The sequence below is a fragment of the Cynara cardunculus genome (assembly GCF_001531365.2).
Source record: "Cynara cardunculus var. scolymus isolate 2C chromosome LG 13, CcrdV1, whole genome shotgun sequence".
In the NCBI taxonomy this organism is placed as follows: Eukaryota; Viridiplantae; Streptophyta; class Magnoliopsida; order Asterales; family Asteraceae; genus Cynara; species Cynara cardunculus.
The window spans coordinates 7150650-7164890 of record NC_037540.1 but is presented as its reverse complement, the minus strand read 5'-3'; the positions used below and the strand labels follow the sequence as shown (position 1 = coordinate 7164890).

Sequence of the window (14241 nt, the reverse complement as noted above, 5' to 3'; positions counted from 1 at the left end):
GCCAACTTCAAAGATTTAATCCTGATTTTCCACTCTTAATATCATTTTCGTACGTATAAGTTTAATAATATATTTGATGTAAATGGTTCTTCTTTCATTCTTTTAGTTTTACGACTTTGTATGAATTCAAATTGTTCCACGAGATTATTCAAAACTAACATACACGAATATGTACACATACATATACGTATACATATGTCGCATTAGGACACGCCTTAAAAACGTCATGGGTCTCACTATAACTCGTAMGAGCTTGAGGTTTGACCTCATTTATAACTTTGATTTTTTGTTTCTTTTCAGTACGTTGCAATATATTTAGACGTTTATTCAGTAGAAACATACGTATACAACAAATTGTTACCAATATATGGCAATCAATCATCCATTTATTCTACACAAAGCAACAATTTTTTTATTCCGATTAGMTGTAATGATCAATCACCGGATTCAGTTCCCATTACGGGCTCCGGCGAGGARCTCCGAACAAATCAGCCACCACTCTCCACCCTGACTGCTGCCATTCCCACACCTTCAGATGCCCATCGGACATAAGTTTCATGTACTGAGCTGATGATGCTCGAGGTACTCGAATCGAACCATCAGGACGACTTGGCTCCGCAGAATGAACGAACARAGCCAAACTTCCGTTCGMGAACCTAATGTAACTTCTYTCTTTACTTCGATCGGGGCCGTTGATCAAGTATCGGTAATAGACTCGACGTGGTTTGGATTCAATATAAGCGAACAAACCTTGATTAGTGACTTGAAGAGAATACGAACCTTTCGACCAACGAGTCGGCGAAACACTAGCGATCAGCTTCTGTCCTTGGAACAGTTTCTGGCCAGGGACCAAACTGTCCGTCGGGTAATTGAAAGAGTCCCAAACGATAGTGTTTTTGGCATTGAATAACACCAGGTTTCCTTTATCGGTTATGCTCATGCCGGCAACTGATTTCCCGGCGGTTTTGGTAGACCAAACACGGCTACCGTCAGCATCGCGGAGGACTAATTCTCCAGCGGGAGTGAGATTAAGAGTTGCTCCAAGCTTGACAGGATGGTCTCGGTTGGCTGACCAGACAACTTGAGGGAACCCGATTGCGGGTGCAACAATACCAGACGCACTATTGGTTTGCACGATGAAGATGGCAAAAACGTAGGAGGTGCAGGTTCCATTGCAGTAGAAGCCACAGGCGAATCTGGGTCCATAGGATCCTCTAAGGAGGATGGCTCGGACCGTTGAGCCATCAGTGAAGCTCACAGAGTGGGGAGCGGACTTGGCATTGGTCCATGTTGTAGAGAGTTTGGCGGTRGGGTAGTCGAACCGATGGGCGGCCACCGAGTAGTGAGATRCAAGAAGAACGAAAGCAAGTAAAAGACCAGAAATGAGTGATGGTTTCATGGCTGATGAACAGATTGAATAGCTCAATATGCCGTTGTACATCTATTTATAAGGTTTAAACACTAAAAGAGTCGACTAATTTGAAGTTGTCTGACACTCAAACGTGTTGAAATAGTGAAGTTGGTCAAATGATTTCGCCCACCGTTCGTTTCTTGGACACCATTTTGCAAAATGTAATGCAAGCCTGTAATCACATGTATACGGTTTTCTAGTGTTTAATCCATAAACAAATACTCATCCTACGTCAACATGCAAGAAATCTTTGACTAGTTTCTAGTTCATAGAAAACCCCTCTCTAACCTTGAAAACGGATATCGAATCAAAGACCACTGGTTTAGCAGTATCCGATAACCCAATATTTCTTAAAATCAATGTGTGTACGAGTTATACTCCATATAAATATTATATGCTTCAAGCCTTCAACAAAAATGTATATTGAAATGTTGCTATGAATTCAATTATATTTGTGTTTTATATCATGCCCACTCACCATGCAGGGGCATTTACACCAAAAACAACAAGGGTATGTTTGTAAGTAGATACTTATTCACCAACAACGAAACTAGAGAATGAACCCCGGAATATGCATAGGATCTAGAGAAGCAAAATGGCTATTACTGATTTAGGGTTCGTACTCGTATTACCAGTCCTTTCCCGCATTTTCGTTATGGGTACATTTGCAAATCATAACGAGCTTTGAACAAGAGAACGAGAACCATTTGTGCTAATCATCAAAAGCTCCTTTTGACAAGTAGAGTTGGTAAATAACAGCTGCAAGATTATATTTCCATCTGCACAGTTGCCAGCAGATTCATCAAAATTTATGGTCACAAACTATGGGCATGATATCCAAAAACAGACCAAACGAAACCAGTAAATCCCACAAGAGTAGGGTCTAGGGATAGAACGTAGGTAGAGGATATCATTCCTCTACCGCGAGGAGTAGAGAGGCTGTACAGGTTGTCATAAGTTCACGAGTGATGGGACCCACTGCTATAGTAAATCTTGAAGCAGATGAAACTTTAAAAATTTTGCTAGTGTTCTCACCCTAAATAAGCTTGGAATTCTTATTTACCTTATAATCTTGGGATAATAAAATGAAATGAAGTGTTGTTAAGATCAGTTATTTTATTCGGTCCCCATAGCTCATTAATTTTTATCCAGGATAGAAATCTTACTTGTAATGGAGCATGTAACAGTATGATGAACCAGCAATCAGGGACTACTTTCCTCATCATCCATGTCCTCCGTATCCTCGAGAATAACATATTTTGCGGGGACACCAGATTCTGCTGTGTCATCTTCGCTTACTATTCTATTTTGTAACTTTTGGTACCTGATGTATGATCAAAACGAACATCAGAATAAGAAACATATAGGCATGAGAAATATTATTACGTATGAACATTACAAGGACTCCACATAAAGGTCCACAGAGTTAGTCTAGTTAAGATTAAAAGGTAATGTAGATAGAGAAAACTATGTTATATGTTCTTCATTTAGGCTCTTAAACTCAGTTCAGAAGTGCTAGCCAATCTGTCCCAAAGAAATTGGAACGATTTCCATATGTGGATATCCAATGACAATTGCAATTTTTCCTTTTGTGACAAAATTTTCAAGATATTACTATTTGCAATGTCATCATTACAAAAACTTTATGGTAGTGTTTTTGATCCTCATGATTCCCCCATTTGGCCATTATTGAAGGGCATTTTAGACAATTAACTGATAGTGTGATCTAAACAGTTATGTTAAGCAAGTTTTTGAGTTAAATGTTGTGATTTCAATGGGATAGAGTAAATATGACATAAATCTTTGATGAACACTAAGCAGTTAATGCGGTTGATTGCAGAAATGTGGGCGGGACTGTGATTTGAAATTGTGGTTATCGCGGTGGTAAAAAATTATGTTCATAAAATAAATATGAATATATATATATATATATATATTTTTATATAATATGCCTATAAAAATAAATACTTAATGCACAAACAACAAAACAATAACCAAGCTAGACTTATATGGTTAAACAACAAAGTCAGAAACCATTCAGAAAAGTGTCGTGCAATTCCAAAGTCCAAAATTCCAACGATTAGGGCCTGATAGTAAGTTGTGTTCTCAAAAGTAGAAGCAATCGAAGATGAACAGTAGAAGGAATCAATAAAAGCAGAACGGGATTGTGGAATCAAACACGACTATGGAATCATTTTGGACTTTGGAATTGATGACAAAGGTTTGGACTATGGAACCATGGGACTGATAACCGTTGCTTTTGTTGATAGGGCAACTAAGAGTCTAAATAGCCCACACAAAACAGAAGCCACCCAAAATAGAAACCCGTTTAAATTTAACAAAAAAGTTCCAAAACAGCTCCAAAAGAAAATTCGGTAATTGTGGCCGCTATTTGGGGTTCAAAATGCGATGCTAAGCAGTAATTGTGGCCGCTATAATGCACCGCTATATGCCTATATTGTGTACCACCACTAACCGCTAAAGCGTGCAATTAACTGCATAGGATGAACATTTTAATTTTGGTTAAACAAGACATTCAATATTACTTAAGTGATAATTTACTAATCTAGAGTTATAAGAATGGCATGGCAAACTCACATACCACTTAACCGGAGCACCTTAACGTTGGGTATTATGAAATCCTCCAAGTGATATGACGGCCTTAGACACTTCTGGGAACATGATCTTCAAGTAGTGGACTAGGGATGGGTACCCGTAGCTAGCATACTTGAGTGACAAAGTTGGAGAGATAGAGGGTAGGAGGGGAGGAATAGTGCGCCGACAAATAGGTTAGGGTCCTAAGTTATCCTAGGGGTGTAGTTTTTCAAACATTTGCTATGTTCGTACCTACGTCTATATTTCTTTTGTTGCTTATTTTCATTTAGCCTTTCTTTTCAAGAATTGTCGTATCCTCCTTTTTGGTATCAAGATCTTCACTTTTAACCACTTTTCTGAAACTTTCAGGTCTAAATTCTTTTCCTCACACTTCTTTGAAATCCTAGGTCAACTCGGAAACAACCACTCTACTATTTGAAGTAGAGATCAACTCTTTGTACATCCCACAGCCAGAACCCACCGTGTGGGATATACTGGGCTAGTTTGGTTTGTTTTGGCTTCAAATTACAATTCCTATCTGGTTTTCTGTGTTATTGCAAGTTCTTCTAATAACTAAGAGAAAGGAGTGACACCAATGCGCCGAGGGTCCTCGCCAAGGTTAGACAAGGATGTATATGTGCACCCAGTTTTTGAAGGGACTTTTTCCAATGACCTCTCCAAGGGGCTGCTTAATCGAACCCATGATCGAGGTACTTAATTACGATGGCAAAAAAATTAATTTAAAAATGAAGTCTTCCCAGATGATAAACCAAGAGGTGAGTGAAAAGCAAGGCCTGATAACTTACTTGTACCAGTTGAATAGACTCACACCAAATATGATTGTGAAAAGACCAACTCCTTTCAGCCATGTAAATTCATCATGAAAGTAAAATACAGCTACCTGAAAATAAAAATAAAATTAGTAGCAGAATAAGAGAAGAGAACATACATCATTAACTTCCTTGATATTTGGATAAGTTGACTGCCAATGCACATTAAATTTGATGATTAAATACAGTTGATATTTAATTTGCTTAGGTTTTTGGAAATCAGGGATGGAAACACTTAAAACAATCATTGTTCTCAAAAACCATCATCGCCATAAGGTTCTTGGGCACATTATGGCTGATTGTTGCAAGATCAAAATAAATATATATGTACCCTTGAGCCTTCTCTCTTGCAATGGCTTCTGTAATCACATGAGTTCTTTTTTTAACAGAGATCTCATCAAGTGGCTCTAATGGGAACTCAAAATTAACTACAATGGATGTGACATTGAAATGCAGAAGAAGAACATATATGTAAGTCGAGCCCTTTTAGACGGTGAAGAGAATCAATCAGTGAAGAGTTGGTTAACTAAAAACAAGAAGATAGTGAAGGTTAAATGATACAGTGAACTATGGGCCTGCGGCCAATGATGATAGATGCTGAACCAGCAAACTTTGGAAATCCATTCGCTTTTAAATCAGACAAACCATGCTAACAAAACAGATAATCAGATATTACCAAAGTTTAAGTACCGTCACTAAATCATAATGATCTATAGATGTTTGTCTTTATTTCTTTCACGTTAGCAAGCTTTAAGGATTTTAAAACATGTTATGTTCGTAAAACAGTGACAAACCAGTGGGCTTGCAAATGGATGTTCAAAACTTTGATGGATCTTGTGTTCACCTCGTCATGACAGATTATTCTTATTTATATTGCTGAAAGTGGAGTGTCATATCCAAATCCCTTTATACCACTACTACATGAACTTGAATCAATTGAGAAATGCCTATAACTACTATTAATGTTTGTGAAAGCATTTCACTATTTAAATATCCAGGAATTACTCGGCTTGGTACCACATTAAACTCTCACTTTTGTACCAAAATTATTCAGTCACAATTTATATTGATTCAAATGTTTGGTTTGGTAATTCATATTGATTCAGATGTTCTCATTTTGTATTGCAGCATATTTAAGGTTTCTAATTAGATTTTCTGGATGTAAACATTTCCGAATATTTAATTAAACAGTGATACTAGTTGTTCATGACTTAAAGATGGTGCCATACCAGTATTGTGACAGCTTCCTTCACAACTCCAGCAATAGTCACTGTTACTGCACTTGTTACTGAAACAAGAATGTACTCTGTCAACACCTGCAAGAAATAAGGCAGGCGCAATTCCTCAAGAAGTTGAGTATCTCACATTTATCATGTTATATATATACAACACTAATGGTCCAATGGATACAAGATTTACAGCAACAAAAGAGAGGTGAAAAGACGCAGAAGAGAAAAGAAAGGTGAAAGATGTAATGTTTCCTCATGAAATCAGCCACTGGAGCAAACAATAATCACACTGTACTTGTATTGTTTTTCTTTTTTCCTTTTTCTTGATAAAATAAGCACTTGAAATAACAGTGGAGGATAAGATTCATTAACTATCCTAAATCTCCTATTAGTCATTGAGTTAATTTATTCAATATTAATAAACTCTTCTAGCTACGTACATACAAACTCTTTTCCAGACATGCAAAGAAAATAATTATTGCCAATATTTAAGTTAAGCACTTGGATATCAATACAAACTGTTTTTCAGGACATATCTAGTCATAAAGAGAAAGAGAACGTGTGTAAGTGTATACGGATCTTAACTGTTGTCCAACTGAAAAGGAAAAACCATTTTTTAAACCAGAGTGACAACCACATTTTGCTAAATGAAGAACCTTACCATAAAAAATGCGAGAGTTCCTCCCAAAAGCATCAGGAGGCCACTCCGGGTTATATGCCATGAGCTATCGAAATAACTACTCTTTCTGAATTCATCCCAGGGATCCATAATGAGCGAGAACAAAGCTGTTGCCACGGCCATTACTGGAGCTACATAGCTCATTAGCTTCAGAGGATTTTTCAAACCTGGTCCGGCGATACAACAAACAATAAAAGTAAGGCTGGTGTGGTGTTCTACAAAGCCTTTCGGGGACATAAAACCATAAAAACGCAATTATGCAGACAAGAAGTAACCTTGCAAAAGGAATCATAGATTCACAGTTCTTGGTGTGGAAAATGTTGGTTTATATGAAGCTCTAACACAAAGGATTATTCCAACAAGGAAGCAGGAAGGTTAACAAACTCTACTAATATATAAAAAGACCCACTTGCCAACAAATTGTACGTCTACCAACAAAATACTTCAGACCAAGCCTTGTGAATTGCAATTTGAAATTGAAGACAATCCTGAATGTTGAATGTGATTTATAATGTGCTCAACTATGTAAGTGTAGATTTTACAATACCAACACCGGAAACTTAATAGCAAGGGAGGTGCTTACCATAGACTTCTTTCTGTACACTCGATAGGTATCAGCATTGAACAGTTGGTTTTTCCAACCCAAGAAAGATAAAACATGAAGTAAGTACAAATGAAAAACAACTGATGATTTATAAGTCAGAAACTTGATCATTGCAAAAACCATAATTGGAATTGAACATATGCAATACCTGAAGAAGGATCTGAGTCATGCTCCAACGGAAACCCGACATTACAGCAGCAAGCATGACAAATATGAAACCCCAAAATTCAAATGCAGTCTCTTTTGCAACTGCAATAGTGATGATGGATGTCAGGACGGATGATAGATTATTAGAAGTATACAGGCATTCAAAAAAATCCACATGTGGAATCGACATAACAAGCATATAATATTAATCAGGTATGAGGTATCTGCATTCAACTTCCGAATTATTCGTCCCTACACAAAAAGGCAACTGAATTTTTTGAAGAGCTGTACATGGATATATACACAATCAAGTACTATCTTAAGAGACTATGTATAATCTAACTAGGAAGTGAAGCCGCAAATTTATATTATTAGCTAACAGGGACCATGTCAAGTATTCATTAGGGATTCCATCATCGAGCAAAGTGAAATAGAAAATTGGATCATTTTGATGCCAAATGCAGCACATAACCTGTGATGTTGTATCTATTCTACAAAATCAAATAATTTATGTGTAATGGATGATACCTGTTAATAAAATGCCAAAAGATATTATCAAAATAATGCCTAAAAGTTTGACACTCGGAGTCTCCAACCTACACAGTAAAGTTGATATTAGTTGCCAAAGCTAGGTTATTGTGTTGCATGATATCGCAGCATTTATAATCAGCTTAAGAAGAAGAGGAACCAAATTATGTAATCATAGTTTTTGCAATTCATAGAAAAGTAAACCCCTTCCCAATCATGATTGAAGTCTTTTTTTCTTTTTTTTCCGAGGGGGGGTCTATATTAAACACAACCATTATGTATAGTACGAAACTGTCGAGCTGTACAACTGTATCAAACCATGATACCTAGCTAGCTACTACAGATATGGGGAAGTTGTTTTAGGACTAAGCAAGATCTCAAGAGAGTTGGTGCTCAAGTTGGTTCAAATTCAATGCTCAGGTTAGTTGGTTTTCATATGCTTCAATAGTTTGGCGACAATCTCTGTAGGTTTGTTATAGTTTCTCATTGGTTCTAGTAGGTTTCATTTGGTTTGGTTCCTATATTGTTTTTCCTGTTGAAGGACTAGATCATTTTTCTTGTGCCAAGCGAAGTTGCTTTCGATGTTTTCATGGATTTGAAAGACATCGTTCCACCTGCAAGTGTAATGTTATGGATCTTTATGAGATTCAAATCAACAGAATTTTCCTTTTGCCAAAAAAATAGTTATCGCAGATCTGACATGTACGGCCTAATAAATCCATCACATAACAAGTTCTCTTAGATATGGTCAAATTTAAAAATACTAAAGATGGGATAAGTACAGAATTAGTCGAAGGGAGATTGCACGCTAATAGACAAGATCATTTGCAATAGAAACAGAAATGGATCAGGTGAAGAGTGTAAAAGGAATAGAATAAGACTAAACTGAATGGCTGAACGAACTGAAACAGATCACGTGAAGAGTGTAATAAACAGAAACAGATCAAGTTCAAATTGGTCCCTATGTATGAGATGACCTATGATATTGGGAAGAGAATCACGTGCGGATGATTAAACTATGTGCAGTTAGGGTTCTATTGAACACAATGGCTCCCCAATCTCTAATTGACTGAAATGTCAAATATATGGACATTGTTAGCTCTTAAAAAACAATAAACAAATCAGCATTTGACATTGAAATGATGCTTCATAATGGTTCATGAAGAAGAGACTAGCACAAATTACATAGAAGATTAGGCTGCATTATTGGATTCCTTCTCTAGTCCTTGTGACTGCTTTTTCTTTATGATTGATTTGAATTTTAACTACATATCGAGATCATATGCACTAAAAAACCCATGATAGATGTAACAATTTCCTTTTTTCAATGTCTTAAAATAAATGAAGCATTCAAAAGTTTGGCAAGTCCCAATCCTTATTTGCCATTAATAATCATAAAGATAATATTTGATAAGTGTTCATCTTGATCCCCTGTATGCCTCTATTCTTGTCACTATTGAGGACTGTTCTATAGATATTTGATTATACTCTATAGTAAAGCATTTCATTAAATTATGTTTCTAGTCAAATGTAGCATTTATTTTGGGATGGAAAGGTATAACCTTTCTATAACACTGTCCTATGTATGACACATTCTAATCATACTCGCACACTTAAATTCGCTGTAAAGCCCATCCAAGCAGGCGCCATTGTATCTTAAGACAATTGACTTGGCCATTATATTATTTAAAAGTGCCCTCATAATTCACATTTGGGCATGCACTTTTCCTTCCCCCGATTGACTTGGGCATTATGTAAGTAGAAACTAGAAAGTCAGTGTTCATGGGAGAAGATCGACGTAGCATTCATAAGGATGCAGGTATAATAGTATCTAGAAGTGGAATCCCTCGGTTAATGATTCTGATATCAGAGATTTCGAAGTGGTGCTTTTCAAGTTAAAGATTGATATGGATGATTTTAGTCTTTTTGGTCAAAATATTTTTTATCATCATACAGGTAGTGTAATGTAGTTCAAATGCGAAGCTCGTTTTACTATGCCAGTAACAGCGATTAAGTTCATAATTTGATTGAGGTAAACGAACAGGCAAGTTTTTTTTTCATAACATTGGTTTGTGTATTGCACAAGTTTAGGAAATAAAGGCTTCAGTTTAAGTGTCAAACTAATATGATGGGCATCTCACTCGCTAAACCATAAATCATTATTGTGGAGTGAGAGGTAAAAGATAACTGCAAAAAAACAGTTGTATAGATGACACTCATTAAAGCAGCCAATCAAAAAGCAGTAGAAAATAAAAAATACCTGAATGCAAAAGCAAATATTAAGAGAAATATAGGAGATGCAGACTTGCACTGCAAACAAGAAAAATATTTGAAATTAATAAAACCATTCCAGCTTCTGCAATGGCATCAATATTCAAGATAAAAACAGTGTTGGAGTTGATTTTGTTTCACACAACTACCCGATATTTCAACACAATATGAATAGTAAAGATGACTAACCATGGTGGCAAATGAAACAGATATAAAAACAAGGGATGCGTTGCTCAAGTTGACATCCAGTGCTGTCGCAAGAGACATGGGTACAACTGTGAAAGGTAAAGTCCATCTGTAGCATTAGTTATTAGAAAAGTTAATAAAAAATAGCAACATGTAGGATGAACTAGAGCTAATACTTACATACAACATTACGCCATAAAAGGACAGAAGAGAAATGCAGAATTATACTACGCTTATTAGACAAAGGTAGTTGAACAAAGGATATAATGTTGAAGGGTATAGTGTAACAAGTGATAATTTTGACTTCTCTCAAACAGTGCCAAGAAAACTAAGCGACACTCAAAATATACCAAAGGTTGTAACAGATAGTGTCAAATTTGGCCCAAAAATTTACTTTAGGTCAGCATAGAAACAACCAGCAGCGATCTCATATATGAGCTAATTTGACAACAACAAACTAAGAGCTAAGTATGTAATACACCTCATTACATGCCTGTCTCCAGGATCCATCAAGGAACAGACTAGCATGGCAGGTTGTTTTAAATCCTGCAACCAGGACACAGCAGCCACTACTCTCGTTATGGCTATCTCATGATACYGTATTACAATTATCCTTCACAATAGGTGAAGAAACTTGAATCAAATGAATGATTGTGTCACATTTCCTTCTAAGTGGATGTGTAATAACTGTTCACGTCATGTCTTCTTACATTATGTCAATAAATTATATAACGCTAGCCACAACAGGTGAAGAAACTCAAATCAAACGAATGACCATGTTTTGCTATTTCATTTTAAGTAGTTGTGTGATAAACTAATAATTGGTTAATCTAACGTGTTCTATTTATATTATGTTTATAAATTATAATTTAATTACAATATAATTCATAATTGATTTTTCTAGAACCTACAGAACTTCCATGAAATCAGTTTTGAAGAAATAAATCAGCTATCATATTCGCTACTTGTTTGAAAAAAATACATGCCCTTTACTTCATTGTAATAGCATTCATATGGAATTTCTCAGCACTTATAGAAGAAAAATATATGTTAAAGAGGGATTGTTATTCTATGTAAATGGCCTCAGTTCTAAAACTAGGTAAAATATGACAGTCCTAAATATTGTAAAACAAAATATACTATAAAACAATTCAAACCAATACAAAATTGGCTCTTGTTCTTCCACTTACACCATTCCAACTCATCTAGGGAACCAAGATTCTGGCGGATCATAAGTTCATAGGGAACAATGATCTAAGGACCTTTGCTGGCACGACATAAAGGGAAAAATCCACATCTTAATAATCCCATGATTGATAGATTTTGACTCCTAAGTACAGAAAGAAATGCTTTTCACCGGAAAAAATGCGAGATGCATCTTGCGTAAGTAGTATTGGCACTAATCACAATTCACTTTCTCAATCTGAAAGGGTCAAGAATCGGTACATAGAATAACTCTGGAGATTATAGAACGACCTATGGAGAGAATCTTCCTGAAGGCATAGATTACAAACACTAGTTAGATAACTAAAATATGAAAAGATATCTCGTCATTTCAATAGCTTGCTACAAAATAGCACCAAGAACATATCGTATATGTTTGTAATCATATTAAAACAGAAAACAAAGGACAAATGAAACTCTTAGAAACAAAATGAAAACTCAAATGTGCAAGAATATTACACATATGGTATCAACACTAATGAATGTATTTTCTTTGTGATGACTCTTTAGCAGCTTTTGATTCTAAAAACTAGTAGAGGACAAAATTCTACTAGCTTACCTCTCATAAAGTAGTCCTTCCACGACATAGCTATGGTAGGTTCAGATCTTTGAGACCAAAAGTATGTGATGCCCCTAGATAGAACAGCTTGCATTGTAAAATGAACTGTATTCATCAATAAGGGAGCAGGGAATCTTCCCATATCATCTCCCAGTAGAGTCTTATTATACCTATCACCATTAAGAAACTTGTTCTAAAACTGCAGCTCAAGATGGAAGATATACCAAACCAGCTTGCAATCTAAAAGAAGAAGAGGAGACTTACAAGGTCAATGATGTACTGAAAATGTACCACATAAGTATGAAAAACAATGTCTTGAGTATATCAGAAATGGCAAAGGGACTATTGGAGCTTGATCGAACAGCTTCATGTTTGTAAGCAAAATTGGTATTTGGGGAATCTAGCTCTCTATCATAAGCATATTCAATATCAAAAGAAGCATGATTCTCATTTTTATTTCCTCTTCTGGGGCTAGGAGTAGATACCATGTCCGTCTTGTCACTGCCATGCAACTGAGACTGACTATGTTGGCCTTTACCACCCGCTTGATGCTCACTCCTTAACCCAACTTCTTGAAGCACTGGCAATTCAAAATTATCGTCCTGTTCAGATGTATTCACAGTATCATCCTCTTGTAGACCAATTGGACTGTATATACCATCTTTGTCACACCATCCAGAGAACGAAGGATCCCTTTGGAAACCAAGTCTTTCATTATTAGCAGTTTTTCCTGTGTTTAAATCACTCTCTACCATTTTGTTCCCGAATTGTGGTCAGAGCCATTTAAACCCCAATTCCCATGATTGATCGATATCACCAAAAAGAACTACCACATGGATAGAGCCTCCCCAGTAAGATTGGCTCTATGTAGTATCAATGTAGACCTAAGTCATAAAATTGAGCTGAATCCAAATCGATCCCACGAGTCCAACTGATCAGAGTTCCGTAAACACTACCTGCTATGATCAAATTAACAAGAACTACAAAATTCATAACTTGCATATACAACAAACATTAAAACTCAGAATAAATCACCTACTTTATAGTTGCATTGAAAACGCACAAAATCTAGAGATATTCGTTCAAGCAGCTAAAACATGATAGAATCTAATTGAAAGCATACCTTGGTAAGTAAAATGATGGAACAGAGTTGCTATAATGCCGAAGAATTCAAGCACCGATGGAATTTATTTAGGTTCAAAATGTGTAGATCTTCAACTGTCGGAGGAGACAGAGAGAGATCTGTAATAATATTTTATCATAAAATAACACAAGTGACCCTTAAAGTATCGCACAATATGCATTTCGGTCCATACAGATTTAAAATTGAAGTGGTTTACAAAAAATCGTCCTTACGCATATATCAATCATCTGATATAGTCCCTCTAAAAAGGAAACATGCATTAATAGTCCATACTTTAACCATCGTTTCCAATCAAAGTCCCCTTAAACCATAAATTTACATTTAATTTGATTAATATATGATTTTATAAAAGTTTTGATTGTTTTCTAATATAAAATATTAATCATAATTAATGAACTTTAGTCCTCTTTCATAAATATTCAAATCATAATAAATGAACTTTCGTCATTTCCATAAATATCTCAATTTACTGGGTTGCATTAGTTGTACAAATGGACATGGTTGCATTTAAAATATACTATATATATATATATATATACACACACTATAAGGGTACTCATGCAATGTAGCGAGATAAATCTTCATTTCAATGTTTAGTGTTTATTATTTGTCTCTATCAATATAATACGATTTCATATGGTTTGTGAAAGCGGTAATCTTTTTTTTTTTGAATGAGATATAAATTTGAAGATAGCATAAAATTTTGAAAAAAATAAATAAATCGATATTATTCGTTTTCTTTGTATAACTTCTTTAATCCAATTTTTTATTATAATTTAATTTAGATTTAATAACAAAGTGATTTATTTTTTTATTTAATAATATAACTTTTTA

At 35.5% G+C, this 14241-nt stretch overlaps 2 protein-coding genes across 2 annotated transcripts; both read right to left on the bottom strand.

The window, feature by feature from the left end:
- Nucleotides 1–306: 306 nt before the first annotated feature.
- On the bottom strand, nucleotides 307–1441 carry LOC112524369 (epidermis-specific secreted glycoprotein EP1-like). The gene has a single exon (XM_025134154.1). It carries the CDS (start codon nucleotides 1439–1441, stop codon nucleotides 458–460), a length of 984 nt encoding a protein of 327 aa, XP_024989922.1. The 3' UTR covers nucleotides 307–457.
- A 440-nt stretch (nucleotides 1442–1881) lies between these two features.
- LOC112525770 (probable sugar phosphate/phosphate translocator At1g06470) lies at nucleotides 1882–13486 on the bottom strand. Its single transcript, XM_025136032.1, has 13 exons — nucleotides 13387–13486; nucleotides 12528–13219; nucleotides 12264–12433; nucleotides 10484–10569; nucleotides 10284–10333; nucleotides 8024–8091; nucleotides 7497–7597; nucleotides 7328–7340; nucleotides 6727–6911; nucleotides 6066–6152; nucleotides 4813–4907; nucleotides 2578–2735; nucleotides 1882–2190 (listed from the first exon to the last, which is right to left on the bottom strand). The coding sequence occupies exons 2-12, from the start codon at nucleotides 13016–13018 to the stop codon at nucleotides 2615–2617; spliced, it is 1467 nt and encodes a 488-aa protein (XP_024991800.1). The 5' UTR covers nucleotides 13019–13219; nucleotides 13387–13486; the 3' UTR covers nucleotides 1882–2190; nucleotides 2578–2614.
- Between the last annotated feature and the right edge of the window lie 755 nt (nucleotides 13487–14241).